This window comes from Bufo bufo, chromosome 2 (assembly GCF_905171765.1).
Source record: "Bufo bufo chromosome 2, aBufBuf1.1, whole genome shotgun sequence".
Classification (NCBI taxonomy): Eukaryota; Metazoa; Chordata; class Amphibia; order Anura; family Bufonidae; genus Bufo; species Bufo bufo.
Window position 1 is genome coordinate 670,969,664 of NC_053390.1, and position 15,763 is coordinate 670,985,426.

At 44.1% G+C, this 15,763-nt stretch overlaps 1 protein-coding gene across 1 annotated transcript in view; it reads right to left on the reverse strand.

Annotated features, from left to right (window-relative positions):
• The window catches only part of FSTL5 (follistatin like 5), a 966,340-nt gene that overhangs the window by 479,488 nt on the left and 471,089 nt on the right, over nt 1–15,763 (reverse strand). The window contains 2 exon segments of the mRNA XM_040418623.1: nt 12,215–12,318; nt 12,321–12,434. Of these exon segments, the coding sequence (XP_040274557.1) occupies nt 12,215–12,318; nt 12,321–12,434 (218 nt within the window).

Consider the following 15,763-nt stretch of genomic DNA (forward strand, 5'->3'; position numbering starts at 1 on the left):
GATAAAGAAACACCAGGCCCTTCTGTCATGGGTGGCAAAATAAAGAATTATCACGGGGAGCCCATTTCGTGTGGCCCTCTCTCTTATGTACTGTACTGTATAACTTACAATAACAGCAAATTTGCATTTTGTAATAGCGCAAGATATATATACACTGCGTGCAGAATTATTAGGCAAATGAGTATTTTGACCACATTATCCTCTTTATGCATGTTGTCTTACTCCAAGCTGTATAGGCTCGAAAGCCTACTACCAATTAAGCATATTAGGTGATGTGCATCTCTGTAATGAGAAGGGGTGTGGTCTAATGACATCAACACCCTATATTAGGTGTGCATAATTATTAGGCAACTTCCTTTCCTTTGGCAAAATGGGTCAGAAGAAGGACTTGACAGGCTCAGAAAAGTCAAAAATAGTGAGATATCTTGCAGAGGGATGCAGCACTCTTAAAATTGCAAAGCTTCTGAAGCGTGATCATCGAACAATCAAGCGTTTCATTCAAAATAGTCAACAGGGTCGCAAGAAGCGTGTGGAAAAACCAAGGCGCAAAATAACTGCCCATGAACTGAGAAAAGTCAAGCGTGCAGCTGCCAAGATGCCACTTGCCACCAGTTTGGCCATATTTCAGAGCTGCAACATCACTGGAGTGCCCAAAAGCACAAGGTGTGCAATACTCAGAGACATGGCCAAGGTAAGAAAGGCTGAAAGACGACCACCACTGAACAAGACACACAAGCTGAAACGTCAAGACTGGGCCAAGAAATATCTCAAGACTGATTTTTCTAAGGTTTTATGGACTGATAAAATGAGAGTGAGTCTTGATGGGCCAGATGGATGGGCCCGTGGCTGGATTGGTAAAGGGCAGAGAGCTCCAGTCCAACTCAGATGCCAGCAAGGTGGAGGTGGAGTACTGGTTTGGGCTGGTATCATCAAAGATGAGCTTGTGGGGCCTTTTCGGGTTGAGGATGGAGTCAAGCTCAACTCCCAGTCCTACTGCCAGTTTCTGGAAGACACCTTCTTCAAGCAGTGGTACAGGAAGAAGTCTGCATCCTTCAAGAAAAACATGATTTTCATGCAGGACAATGCTCCATCACACGCGTCCAAGTACTCCACAGCGTGGCTGGCAAGAAAGGGTATAAAAGAAGAAAATCTAATGACATGGCCTCCTTGTTCACCTGATCTGAACCCCATTGAGAACCTGTGGTCCATCATCAAATGTGAGATTTACAAGGGGGGAAAACAGTACACCTCTCTGAACAGTGTCTGGGAGGCTGTGGTTGTTGCTGCACGCAATGTTGATGGTGAACAGATCAAAACACTGACAGAATCCATGGATGGCAGGCTTTTGAGTGTCCTTGCAAAGAAAGGTGGCTATATTGGTCACTGATTTGTTTTTGTTTTGTTTTTGAATGTCAGAAATGTATATTTGTGAATGTTGAGATGTTATATTGGTTTCACTGGTAAAAATAAATAATTGAAATGGGTATATATTTGTTTTTTGTTAAGTTGCCTAATAATTATGCACAGTCATAGTCACCTGCACACACAGATATCCCCCTAAAATAGCTAAAACTAAAAACAAACTAAAAACTACTTCCAAAAATATTCAGCTTTGATATTAATGAGTTTTTTGGGTTCATTGAGAACATGGTTGTTGTTCAATAATAAAATTTATCCTCAAAAATACAACTTGCCTAATAATTCTGCACTCCCTGTATATATATATATATATTGTAGCTGAAGAGAGTTTGTCAGGCAGTTTTGACCCTGCAAATTTTTTTATAAATAATCCAGTGTGTAACTCTCGCAAGAGCTCCAAAGGTGGTTCCTCACACCTTTGTGTTCTACGCATCCCCTCTGCTCTGGGTGACATCTGTAGCAGTCTCCTGGTTGGACAATGCAGCTTTCAGTCAGAACAGAGGTGTTACAGTCTGTAGATGTGGAGTCATGGTGACAACCACCAGGAGTGGTTGGATGCTGACCCACATGGGTCAGAGACACCAATGTGAGGCACCAGGGGATTAGACAATACTTGTAGTCAACATACAGGCTCAAGGCAGGCAGCACGTTGGTAGGGTGCACAGGAACAAAAAGTTTACAGCTCTTTCAGCAATGTTTAGCGGAACCAGACTGGACCTGAAGATCAGGTAATGAGTGGAACATGGAGCCCAACATATATAGGGGAATAAATAAGTTTGTAAGTCAGTAGCTCGACAGCAGCACACACAGCAAGGGAAAATTGGTGAAACTCCTGCAGTGCTGAAACAGTAAAGCTACAATGAACTGAGCTCCTATTCACACAGGACAGACAGACACATGGTGAGTGGAGTGGTCGGCACAGGTTGTCAGATTAACAAGAGGAAGGGTCGTAGACAAGCTCACTGTAGAGAAGAGAGAGTAAATAAATGGGACACACTTTCTTAAAAGAAGATCTTGCTATAATGTGATATCCTACATGGTTTCTATGTTTTGTTTTCTCTGTAAAAATCCCTTGAGAAGTTGAGGAAGCTGAAGTTGAGACCTGACATAGTGTACTGTATTAATTCTTCATACGTGTCCTAATGTAATCCTTGACAAATAGAATTATGCTTGACCCAGGTTTGTCAGTCATTAATTGAATTTAAAAAAAGGAACAAAGACTAAACAAACCATACAAGTTAAATTAATGTCATCAGGTTTGTTGACCTTTATTCATAAGAGCTTTGTTAAGTGTAATTGAATGTTAATGGAGTTTCCAATTTGCGCTTACATAAAATAAATATCAGTGAAAATACTATATTGATCTGGGGCAGGTACTGTATAGACACTATTGGGGTCATTTATGAAACTGGTGTAAAGTAGAAATGACTTAGTTGCCCATAGCAACCAGATTCCACCTTTCATTTTCCAAAGCAGCTGTGAAAAATGAAAGGTGGAATCGGATTGGTTGCTGTGGGCAACTAAGCCAGTTCTATTTTACACCAATTTGATAAATGACCCCTTATATATTTTACACCACTCCTTGCCAGGTAAACTTATGTGGGTTATTTATCAAGTCTGCTACTCCATTTTTTTTGTGTAACGATTAGAGATGAGCGAATTGAGACATCTAAAGTGGAATTTGATACAAAGTTTAGGAAAAATTTGATTTGCAAAAAATCCAAAACTTTCTCACGCTTAGTGGAAATTAATCATTTTTTACCTAAAATGGTGGCTACACGTGTTACAAAGTGAAAGTAAGAAGCCCTGGAAAGCAATATGACCCATAATGCTGTGCAACCAGCCAGCGAATCAGCAGCTAGCCTGCCAGCCCATGTGATGTCACAGTTGTTTGAGAAGGCAGCGGCGCTCCACCAGCGCCGCAGCCTTCTCACTGTTTACCGCAGGCCCAGTAACGTCACAACTTGTATCAACTGGCCTGGGCGGGGCTAAGCTCTGTTCACTTGAATGGAGCTTAGCCCCGCCCAGGCAAGTTGATACTACTTGTGATGGGCCGGCGTTAAACAGTGAGAAGGCCACAGCGCTGCTGGAGCGCCGCTGCCTTCTCAAACAGCTGATTGGCGGGGTCCCGGGTGTTAGCACCCCGCCAATCAGATGCTGATGATCTATCCAGAGGATAGATCATCAGTTTAAACAAAGTGCAGAACCCCTTTAATCTGTTCTATTATACATAGACTTACTGTGCGGCAGACTCAGTGTCAACAGGTGGTCTAACATATAAACGCATTTATCTAGTTCACCTTATGCACCATTAATACTTAATCTGTTCTGTTATAGATACATTGATTAATAGATAAGCTATTCTATTAGGCCCCACAAAGTGGGGTGATACACCTGTCTCATTCTACTGTTTGTGGTGTATGCAAATTCATTAATAGCTAAGCAAATCTATTAGGCCCTGATTCACAAAGTGAGGTGATACACCTGTCTTATTCTACTATTTTATTGTTTTATTGACAAAAAAGAAAATCTCAATAAAGAAGAAGAAGCTTATTATTCTTCATGTGAGTGTCCTGGACGGTGATTTTGCGCCACATTGTAATCCTGATATATCTTTATTCTACTGTTTGTGGCATGCTCACAAAGTTGGGTGATACACCTGTCTCATTGTACTGTTTTTGGCATGTCCACATTGATATTTAACTGCCTTTGTTAGCCAGTCACTGTGATTTAGTGTTACAGAGCGGTCTTATTTAACAGCTTGTGGGCAGTGCAAATAAATTGACTCTTCGAACAGCAGAGTTGCCCACGAGTTTATGTTTTTTCTTTTTGTTGGAAAAAGTATTCTTTTATCTTAAAAATTATTCCTTTAGCAAAAACATTAGTCGTTTAGCGAATAAATTAGTCTTTTACCAAATAAATTAGTCTGCTCCAATATTACAATCCCCAATCCCTATGATAAATTACATTGAGCGAGTAACCCAAACCTGTCAGCAAAGGGTAGACACACAGCAATCCCTTCAGTGCAGCACGTGTGCAGCCAGGGACATGTCAGGGCATCACAGAACAGGTAGTGCTGAACGTCACTTGGTCCTCCCAGAAGTTGGACACAGATCGACTGGAGTCAAATAACTCCTTGAATTTGGGTTAAAACCACATGGGTCGAACTTGGTAGATGGATAAAACATGGCAGCTAGAAGGGAGGAGTGTCATTGATTATTGTATTGAACCAGACAAATTGGTCTGTTTTAAACCCACTCCTGTTTTTGGTCAAATACTGATCAAATACTGATGCAAAACAATGACAAAATACTGACCATCTGAAAGAGTTTTTAGGGATGCTCAAAATACAGGGGTTTTTTTTGCATTTTTTTTTTTTGTTTTATGTTCTTACACATGGCAAACATAAACAGTGATGTTAACACAGCCTTACTGCCGCTGCTGCTGCCCCTCTCCCCACTCTGTCATGGGGCCACTTTTGTCATGGTTACTGTTACAGCTATAGCTGCCGCCACTGTCATTGGTCCACTTTTGTGACAGTTACTGCCACTGCTGCTGCCACCATCCCCACTCTGCAATGGGGCCACAATTGTCGCTGCCCTGTCCCCACTCTTTCAAGGGGCCACTACTGCCACTGCTGCTGCCACCATCTCCACTCTGTCATGGAGCCACTACTTGAATCTTTGGGTACTGCATGGTCCATGGCGATAAGTTAGACCTGACAATTTTATTGACCTGTAATACTCAAGCCCAGTAATTCCACAGCTAAAAGGAAGGATTAGCTATGAAGAGGGATAAGCGAACACCTGGAAGTTCAGGTTCACCAGGTTCGGCCGAACTTCGGCTCAAAGTTCGGGTCCCGAATAGAGCTGAGTGGACACCTGGATGTTCGAGTTCGACGGGGTTCGGCCGAACTTCACAAAAAAGTTTGAGTTCTGGACCCGAACTTGACCCCGAACCCTATTGAAGTCAATAACGACCCGAACTTTGGAGCACTAAAATGGCTCTAAATGTGGTTAAGAGCATGGCAAGTGCTCTGCAAACAAATGTGGATAGGGAAATTACTTAAAATAACATAAAACACATAATAAAAAAATAATAATCTTAATCTAGGAGGACGAGGTCCATATGGAGTAGGAGGTTGAGGAGGCGGTGGATGTGGCGGTGTAGGTGGAAGCGGCGGTGGAGGAGGAGGTAGCCAACACTGGTTTTAAGTTTTTATATATATTTTTTTTTGTTGTTTAAATTAGGGTACACCCCAAAACATTGGGAAATATAACCTGTGATAACCCCCTCCAGCCGTGCTAAACAAATGTTCAGACAATACACTGGCTGCAGGGCAGGCCAGCACCTCCAAGGCGTAAAGGGCAAGATCAGGCCATGTGCCCAATTCGGAGACCCAGAAGTTGAAGGGGCAGACCCATCAGTCAGTATGTGTAGGCGTGTGCACACATACTGCTCCACCATGTCGCACATCCCCGTGATATCCAGGATCCAATTGGATATCTGCTCTATCAACTTTCGATGTTCTTTTCTGCGCCTACCATGTTGGTCACGGTTAGCGGTGAAGCAGGGTTCCACGCCAGAGAGGGAGCGTGAGAAAGGGATACCACATCCAAGGGAGGTCAATGTATGAAATTAAATGTGATCGAGCGGAAATGTGGGATAAATTATTGAAGCCGAAGCTTCCAAGTAAAGGAGGGGGCGCGCGGCAATTACCCACTCCCGACTCGGGGAGGTAGTGACGATAAATAACAATACAGGACTCTTAAGATGCCCTGTTATTGGAATGATTAATAAAAAATTATAGGTAATGTTACTGGGGTATTTGGGATTTGGAAATGTAAGACGGGAGAGGCCCTGCTGCCGCTTTGTTGACTCTAGATAACTTTTGCCTGATCACACGTCCCCGTGACGTCCACGATCCAATTGGATATCTTCTCTATCAACTTTTGATGTTCTTTTCTGCGCCTACCATGTTGATCACGGTTAGCGGCAAATTAGGGTTCCATGCCGGCGAGGGAGCGTGAGAAAGGGATACCACATCCAAGGGAAGTCAATGGCTGAAATGTTATCGAGCGGAAATGTGGGACAAGTTGTTAAAGTGGAAGGATCGAATGAAAGGAGGTGGCGCGTCAATTAAAGAAGAATTTTAGAAAATTTAAGTCCCTGTCACCTATGCAGAGCAGTGGTTTATTCACGGCAAAAATGGTAAAATGTCACTCAAGAATGTAACAGACGCTTATGCACCCTGCTCCCTCTTTTGCTGTGCTGGTGTCTCTGTGCGACCCCCGCCTCTTCCCCTGAACTAGACATTACCCTGATTCCATGTTGGGTCTAGTATCTCATCATCCTCCACATCATCTGTGGTGGTCTTCCAATGTCCTCATCCTGAAACATAAGTGGTTGGGCATCAGTGCACTTAATCTCTTCCACTTCTGGTGCAGGGCTATGTGGATGGTCCACGGAAACCCTGCCAGCAGATTCATCAAAAAGCATAACTGATAGGCGTCTGTTTCTTCTTCTCCTTTTTTTTTTTTCTCTCGCTCTTTCTTTCTGTTTCTTCTTTCTCTCATTTCTCCTATTCCTCTCTCTCCCCCTCCCCTATCTTGGTGGGGGGAGGGAGGACAGTGGACGCATCGCAGGGTGGGGGGTGGGAGGGGAGAATATGGGATTCGAGGATAAAAGGGAGTAAGCTTAAATTATATTAAATGTTAATGTATGATTCCTGGTTACTCCTTGGTATACTAATAAAGTTGTTAATTAAAAAAAAAATAAAACATAACAGACTGCTGCATGACTTGGGGCTCAGACTGTTTGCCTAATTTGCAAGGGGGTGCGTTGAAATACAGATGGCCATGGGCTGTAGGTGTTAACTCTGATCTTTCAGCAGGGAACTGGGTGGGAGACAATGCGAAGGAACTGTAGGCACTGTCAGCCCCAATCTACTATAGTCTATACTTGTTCTGGCCTCACGTGATTCATACTGTCCTAAATGCAGTGTAGGCCGCAAATGTACTTTCTAGCGCAAAAGATGAGCATTTGTCACCCAACAATGTAACAGACGAATTAGTGAAATGTATTTCCTTGTCCACTAGGTAGAGCAGGGGTATATCACAGCCAAAAATTGGCGAATGTGACCCAACTATGTAACAGACAAATTAGTGAAATTTATTAACCTGTCTACTAGGTAGAGCAGGGGTATATCACAGACAGAAATTGGAGAATTTCACCCGACAATGTAACAGAATAATTAGTGAAATTTATTAACCTGTCCACTAGGTAGAGCAGGGGGTGTCACAGCCAAAAATTTGGGATATGCAACCCAACAATGTATCAGACAAATTAGTGAAATGACTTAAAATAAAATCCGTAAAAATAAAAAAATAATCTTGATCTATGAGGTGGAGGTCCATATGGAGTAGGAGGTTGAGGAGGCGGTGGACGTAGCAGTGGAGGATGACGAGGTAGCCAACACTGTTTTTTTTGTTTATTTTTTTATTTAATTTTTTTGTTTAAATTAGGGTACACCCCAAAAGAGTGGGAAATATAAAAAATACAATGAGCAATTGCGCTGTGGTATAACAATGGCTGGGAAAGGCTGGTATACATGTCTATTCTGCACAAGGAACGGACAAGTCCTGTGGGATCCATGCATGGTTCATTTTAATGAACGTGAGCTTGTTCACATTAGCTGTGGCCTTGTCTGTGATGACGCCCCCTGCCGTGCTAAACACACGTTTAGACAATACACTGGCTGCAGGGCTGGCCAGCAGCTCCAAGGCGTAAAGGGCAAGGCCATGTGCACAATTTGGGACCCATAAGTTGAAAGGGGCAGACCCATCAGTCACTACGTGTAGGCGTGTGCACACATACTGCTCCACCATGTTGCTGAAATGCTGCCTCCTGCTAAGACATTCCATATCAGCTGGTGGGCTGGTTGTTGTGGCGTGCTGACAAAGCTTTTCCACATTTTGGCCATGCTAACCCTGCCTTCTGAGGTGCTGGCGGTGCCCAGCTGCGGTTGGCGACCTCTTCCTCCTCCTCTGCCTTCGCCTGTGCTTCCACTGTGCCCCCGCTGTCAGAAGGGAATGCCATCAGCAGCGTGTCTACCAGTGTGCGCTTGTACTGGCGCATCTTACGATCACGCTCCAGTGACGAATTAAGGGACAGTACGTTGTCCTTGTAACGTGGATCCTGCAGCGTGGCCACCCAGTAATCAGCACAAGTTAGAATGTGGGCAACTCGGCAGTCGTTGCGGAGACACTGCAGAATGAATCGCTCATGTGTGCCAGGCTGCCCAGAGGCAACGACAAGCTGTCCTCTGTGGGAGGTGTATCGTCTGTGTCCTCTGTATCCCCCCAGCCAGTGATTGCCATAAGATGGTTTGGGTGCCACCCTACTGTGAACATGGTTCCTCCTCCTCCATCTCCTCCTCCTCATCCTCCACCTCATCGTCCTCCAGAACTGTGCCCTGGCTTGACAATTGTGTACCTGGCGTTTGTGGGTACAGGAACCCACCCTCGGAACCACTTGTGATCGACTGGCCTGAAACCCTATGAAATGATCCCTCTTCCTCCTCCTCCTCCTGTGCCACATCCTCTTCCATCATCGCCAGGAGCGTTTTTTCAAGGAGGCATAGAAGTGGGATAGTAACGCTGAGAACGGCGTCATCGGCACTGGCCATGTTGGTGGAGTACTCGAAACAGCGCAACAAGGCACACAGGTCTCGCATGGAGGCCGACTCATTGGTGGTGAAGTGGTGCTGTTCCGCAGAGCGACTCACCCGTGCGTGCTGCAGCTGAAACTCCACTATCGACTGCTGCTGCTCGCAAAGTCTGGCCAGCATGTGCAAGGTGGAGTTTCACCTTGTGGGCATGTCGCATATGAGGCGGTGAGCGGTAAGGCTGAAGTTACGCTGCAGCGCTGACAGGCGAGCAGCAGCAGGGTGAGAACGCCGAAAGCGCACACAGACGGCCCGCACTTTCTGCAGCAGCTCTGACATATCGTTTTTTTTTAGGGACCTCTGCACCACCAACTTCAGCACATGCGCCAGGCAAGGGAAATGCGTCAAACCAGCTAGTCCCAGAGCTGCTACGAGATTTCGCCCATTATCACACACCACCAGGCCGGGCTTGAGGCTCATTGGCACCAACCACTCATCGCTCTGTTGTTCCATGCCCGTCCACAGCTCCTGCGCGGTATGAGGCTGTGCTGAATTTGGTGGTGAAGGTGTTACACTGACTGAATGAGGAGGCGGGGTAGAGGATGAGGAAGCGGAGAAGAGGAGGAAGCAACAGGAGGCAAACTGAAGCGCCCTGCAATCCTCGGTGGTGGAAGGACGTGTGCCAAACTGCTATCCACCTCAGGCCCAGCCGCCACTGCATTTACCCAGTGTGCTTTTAGGGAGATATAAAGTCCCTGACCGTGCTTACTGGTCCACGTATCCTTAGTTAGGTGGACCTTACCACAGATGGCGTTTGCGCAGTGCACACCTGATTTTGTCCCCAACTTGGTTGTGCAGGGAAGGGATGGCTCGTCTGGAAAAGTGCATGACGTACTGTGGGACAGCCACCACCATAAGGATTTTAAAACTCTCCGTCTCTACCAGATGGAATGACAGAATTTCAAAGGCCAGCATTTCAAATGCTGGCATTCAGGGCCAGGGATTGCGGGTGGGTAAGGGCCATAGAGACATAGAGAGTCGAACGCTTTCATGGGACATTGTGGAGATGCTTGGTAACCCAGGTGGTGGCGTTGCTGGCACATCCTCTGTTTGTCAGCCAACAATGTAACTGCAGTTTTGACTGGTTGTATTTGACTGTGACAAATGCAGCAAAGACCCAAGATGTAGGGTCTTGCAAAAAATGGGTGTTTTTTTAAAACCCAGAATATAATTGCAGTATTTCAAATTGTATTTCACTGTGACAAATGCAGCAAAGGCCCAGATATAGGGTCTTGCAAAAATGGGTGTTTTTTTTTTAAACCCAGAATATTATTGCAGTATTCAAGCTTGTATTTCACTGTGACAAATGCAGCAAAGGCCCCAGATGTAGGGTCTTGCAAAAAGTGGAATGTTTTTTTTTATACAGAATATTATTTCAGTATTTCAAGCTGTATTTCACTGTGACAGATGCAGCAAAGGCCCCAGATGTAGGGTTTTGCAAAAAATGGGTGATTTATTTAAACCCAGAATATCATTGCAGTATTTCAAGCTTGTATTTGACTGTCACAAATGCAAATATTCTTTGCTGGTGCACTGAACTTGTATAAAATGCCCACCGACGCCCATCTTACTAACAGACGGATAAAAGTTATTTTTCTGTGTCAAAGGGCTCAGAGCATGGTAAAAAAATTGTGCACTGCACCCACAAAACAAAATCGCTGTAGATCGCTGAGTTAACAAGCACTTCTGATAACTGATTCTTTCCTATTCTCTCCCTCACAGCAGTAGCATCCTATCCCTACACTAATAGGAGCAGAATGACGTGCAGCAGTACATGACTCCATCTTATATAGAGGCTGGGTCACATGCTGCACTGGCCAATCACAGCCATGCCAGTAGTAGGCATGGCTGTAATGGCTTCTAAGGGCACAAGAGTTAAACGCTTGTTGATTGGCTGCTACGCAGCCTTTCAAAATAGCGCCATTAACTCGCCCGAACACCGAACCCACACCAAACTTTTACAGAAAAGTTCGGGTTCGGGTCCCGGGGTCCAAAATCACCATGGGAACGCCTCTATGTTAGAATATACCATAGGATTTGAGTTACATCGTGAAAACTCATATCCGACAGTATATTCTAACACAGAGGCGTTCCCATGGTAAAGGGGACGCTTCAAGTTAGACTATACTACGGACTGTGTACATGACTGCCCCCTGTGATCCGCACAATTAACCCCTCAGGTGCCGCAACCTGAAGGGGTTAATTGTGCGTATCATAGCCCCCTGTAAGAGATCAGGGGCTGCCAGGCAGCAGGGGGGCAGACCCCCTCCCTCCCCAGTTTGAAATATCTTTGGTGGCCAGTGTGCGCCCCCCCCCCCGGTCCCCCTCCCTCCCTCTATTGTATTATCATTGGTGGCCAGTGTGCGGCCCCCCCGGCCCCACTCCCTCCCTCTATTGTATTATCATTGGTGGCCAGTGTGCGCCCTTCCCCCCCGGGCCCCCCCCTCTATTGTATTAATATCATGGTGGCCAGTGTGCGGCCTCCCATCTCCCCCCCCCCCGATCATTGTGGCAGCTGAGAGTTCCGAGCGGAGTCCCAGTTTGATCGCTGGGGCTCCCGATCGGTAACCATGGCAACCAGGACGCTACTGCAGTCCTGGTTGCCATGGTTACTTAGCAATATTAGAAGCATCATACTTACCTGCTGCGCTGTCTGTGACCGCCCAGGAGCTCCTCCTACTGGTAAGTGACAGGTCTGTGCGGCGCATTGCTTAATGATCTGTCACTTACCAGTAGGAGGAGCTCCCGGCCGATCACAGACAATGGGTCCGCAGAAAATCACGGAAAACGGAACAACGGCCACGGGTGCACACAACAGTCGTGTGCATGAGGCCTTATTCACACAAGAGTATAATTCAAGATGTTCATTTTTTAATGGGTGTTTTTCAGACAAGCATCCTTAAAGGAACGGACATAAAAAACTGGCAGTTAATAACTTTTAATTGCCCTTTTGTCTTCACTGTCAAGTGAATATTGTCTTACTCAGCTCCTTGATGTTGGCCATGAAGGATAAACAAACATTTTTTGTACATATTTTTTATACACTGGTAACAGAAATCAATCATTTACCTGAGATAATTCATTAGTGTCCACCAATCCATTGCTGTCTTCATCAAAATACTTAAACATTTGGTCAACCAACATCTTTTTTAGACCAAATTTGTCCATATTTCATTCTCATTTCCCTTTCTGACATATCTCTGGTTTTGAGACTCCATTAATGCATTCTTCATCTTGCTATCATTCTGCCGGGCTTTGCACCTGTCTCCTGAAAGGGAAAAAATATCAGCTGGTTAAATAGTTCATTCTCAATACAGGAAGGGATGTATCAAACGTACATATTGTTGGATTCACCGCTAGCCTAACATATGGTTGACGGGGGGTAAAGGGTGTAAACCAAGAACAAATAGCATACTAAGAACAGAGAGCTTTAGAACTCGATGCATAGAAAAAGTAAGGGGGAATTTATTAAGATTGGACTTTCATTCATGAGATGTGCAGGCTTCTTCATTTGCATACCTTGCGGCAGTAGACTGTAATCTGTCATAAACTACATCTTGTAATCAATGCAGCAATTGCAAAATTACCACATTAAAAGAAAACAGATACCATTCTCTCCACAACCAATCCTTCCTACATAAAATTAAAGACTTCCTAACATGCAACACCACCAGGGTGATCTATTTGATACAATGCGATGTGGGAAGCAATATGTGGGACGGACGAAAAAGGACCCTAAAGAAAAAAATTGCTGAACATTAAATAACATCAAACAGGCTACATGAATCACTCAGTGTCAAAACGCTTCCAAATATACCATAACCAGGACCCCAAGGGGATAATATTTACGGCTGTAGAAAAAGCTACCTAAAACTGGAGAGGAGGAATCTATTATAAAACAAATGTCCCGAGTAGAATCAAAATACATCTTTGAATTCAACACACTTGCACCAGGAGTCTAAACGCTGAATTGGAACTATTTGGCTTCCTATAGAGACTAGGTGGGAGGCCCCTGACTGATGGCGGATCGAGTGTCCGGCTGCTTACCAGCACCTCGATCCCCCCTCGGTCTCGGGCCCCCACTCTACACAACACTCTACCCTCAACCAACAGCACCTTTAAAAAACAACAACAATTTAGACATATAGCCAAGAAGATCTATTAAAAACTACTAAAAACCATTAAAAAACAGGAGAAGAGACCACTAAAAACAGTAGAAGAGAATATTAAAAACACTGGAATAAACTGTTGAAAACACACACATACAGTGAAATCTCACCCCCCACCTCTTACCTCCAATACCCAGAGGAACTATGCACACCCCCCTGAACAGAATGCAACACCCCCATGAAACTGAAATACATAGATTCCTGCCCCGCTCCTCACCAATCACTGGGCACAAATGTCAAATCACTGACACAAATTATCTCCATCACTTACATACACAAAAGACTACATGATTCAATAGACACACAAGCATGAACCATCAATTATATCTACCTCTATCCATATAGTTTTTTCATTCACATCTGTAGTCATGTATTTATTTATTTATATCAACTGTACAAAGCTATGACATGTCAATTATATCGCAAGAATACCCACCAGCTGCATGAGATAGAGAAACACATTATGCAGCTAATGTGATCACCATACACAACTTCTAGACAATAAATAAATAAAATGTATTTATTTATTTCTCTTTTTTTCTTTTACCTTTAGACAATAATTTTATTTTTTACAACTTCTAGACAATAAAGTTTCTTTAAAAAAATTTTTTTTTTTTACTTTTAGACAAAGTTTCCTTTTTTTTTTTTTGCCCCTTTTTTGCCGCCTTTTTTTCCCGCCCTTTTTTCCCGCCCTTTTCAATCCATCCCGCTTTTTTTTGCAACCTGATGAGGACATTTAAACCCCTGGCAGGGCTGTTACACGCAGACTCGGACTGGCCCACAGGGGTACAGGGGAATCCCCCGGTGGGCCCCTGAGCAAGGTGGGCCCCTAGTCTCCCACCCCCTGCACAAGTGGCACATAATACAGTAGACTTACTGCACTACATACATATATACAATGTACAGCACCTCAACCAGTCTATGTTCATATAAAAAACTTGTTAAAATATGTATTATATTTGAATGTATCCATACGGTGGGCCCCCAAAATAAATTTTACTGGTGGCCCTAGGTTCCCCAGTCCGACACTGGTTACACGGGCTACCACTGATGAAGAAGGCTGCAATCCTTCGAAACGCGTATGGTTATCCAAGCCTGGGAAGCGCTTCCAAACTCCCCTGCACCATCAGGCTGCCTCCCATCCATTGACAACACAGGGAATTAAAGCGCACGCTACACTGCCGCATGTGCAAGAACGCCAGACACAGTCAGAGACCCTCTGACCACGAGGAAAAGACCCTGCAACATCTCGCACCGACAGACCGATCCACAAACAGCAGCCCTTCACGGTCATCGCATCCATCTGCAACCGCGCTGCCTGCCCCGTCTATCCATAACCGCACTAAGCATCCACAGCACACAGAGGATCCTGCGCGGAGACACCCACATAGAAGAACCGACGATCCTCCAGAAAGCTAACAGCGACCAGATAGCCAATTTTAGGTGGGACGCCACCAGGCACTGGTTCGCTGAAAATAACTTTTGCATAGCTGTGTATACACATACATCGGATTTGGAATGCTCCTGATATATTCTTTTAAACCTGTCACAATTTAGATCTTTGTACTAACTTTTTACATATTTTAATCAACTGAATCAAACTCAGACTATTGACTATATTTGTCTAATATTTAAAGTTCTACATACCATCATTCTGGACTAATAGCCCAATACAGGGTGTTTTATCATCACATTTTCACATTATTTTTATTTTTCTTTATTCATTTATCCATTCATCTATTTTACACCACCCACTCCTCTGACCCATACATTGGGAGTGACCTATATTGATAACGTTTTTATACTACCCAAATATATATAGTTTTTATCATTACACACTATCCCTTGTCCTTTGTTGATATCTGCTGGTGGACCTCATATAGAGTGCCTTTCTTCCTATGTTCCTATACATTCCTATGTTCCTATACATCTTAATTAGATAAATTTTTTGCCATGTCACAGGTTAGACCCCTAACACCAGCTCCATCCCTTTTGTAAGCAACTTTTTCAGCCTTTGATATTTCGACCCCTTAATCTTGTTGTAATAGTATCTGTAAAATACATTTAAAATTACAGGTGTAGCCATCATTATTTGGACTGGTTAGGTTGGGTTCACATCATGTTTTTGCCATCTATTTAACACATAGGTGCAGCCAAGCTAAACTTGATGATTAACGCATTAATTAAAGAATGGCAAAGAAAAATATTACTTTTCAATGGATTTCAATGGCTTTTGCATGAGATAAACCAAGATAACACTGTGCCTGTGTTATCAGAGTCAAGTTGTGCTCAACTACATTTGTATACATTGGGAGGGGGAGAGATACAAATGCATAGCACACAATACTTTTGTATCCTACAACCAGAGGTTCCGTAGCAAATCCGTATAAGTTAACGTATACATTTTCTTTTTACAATGGCACTCTACAAAGAAAGTGAGGGATTTGGA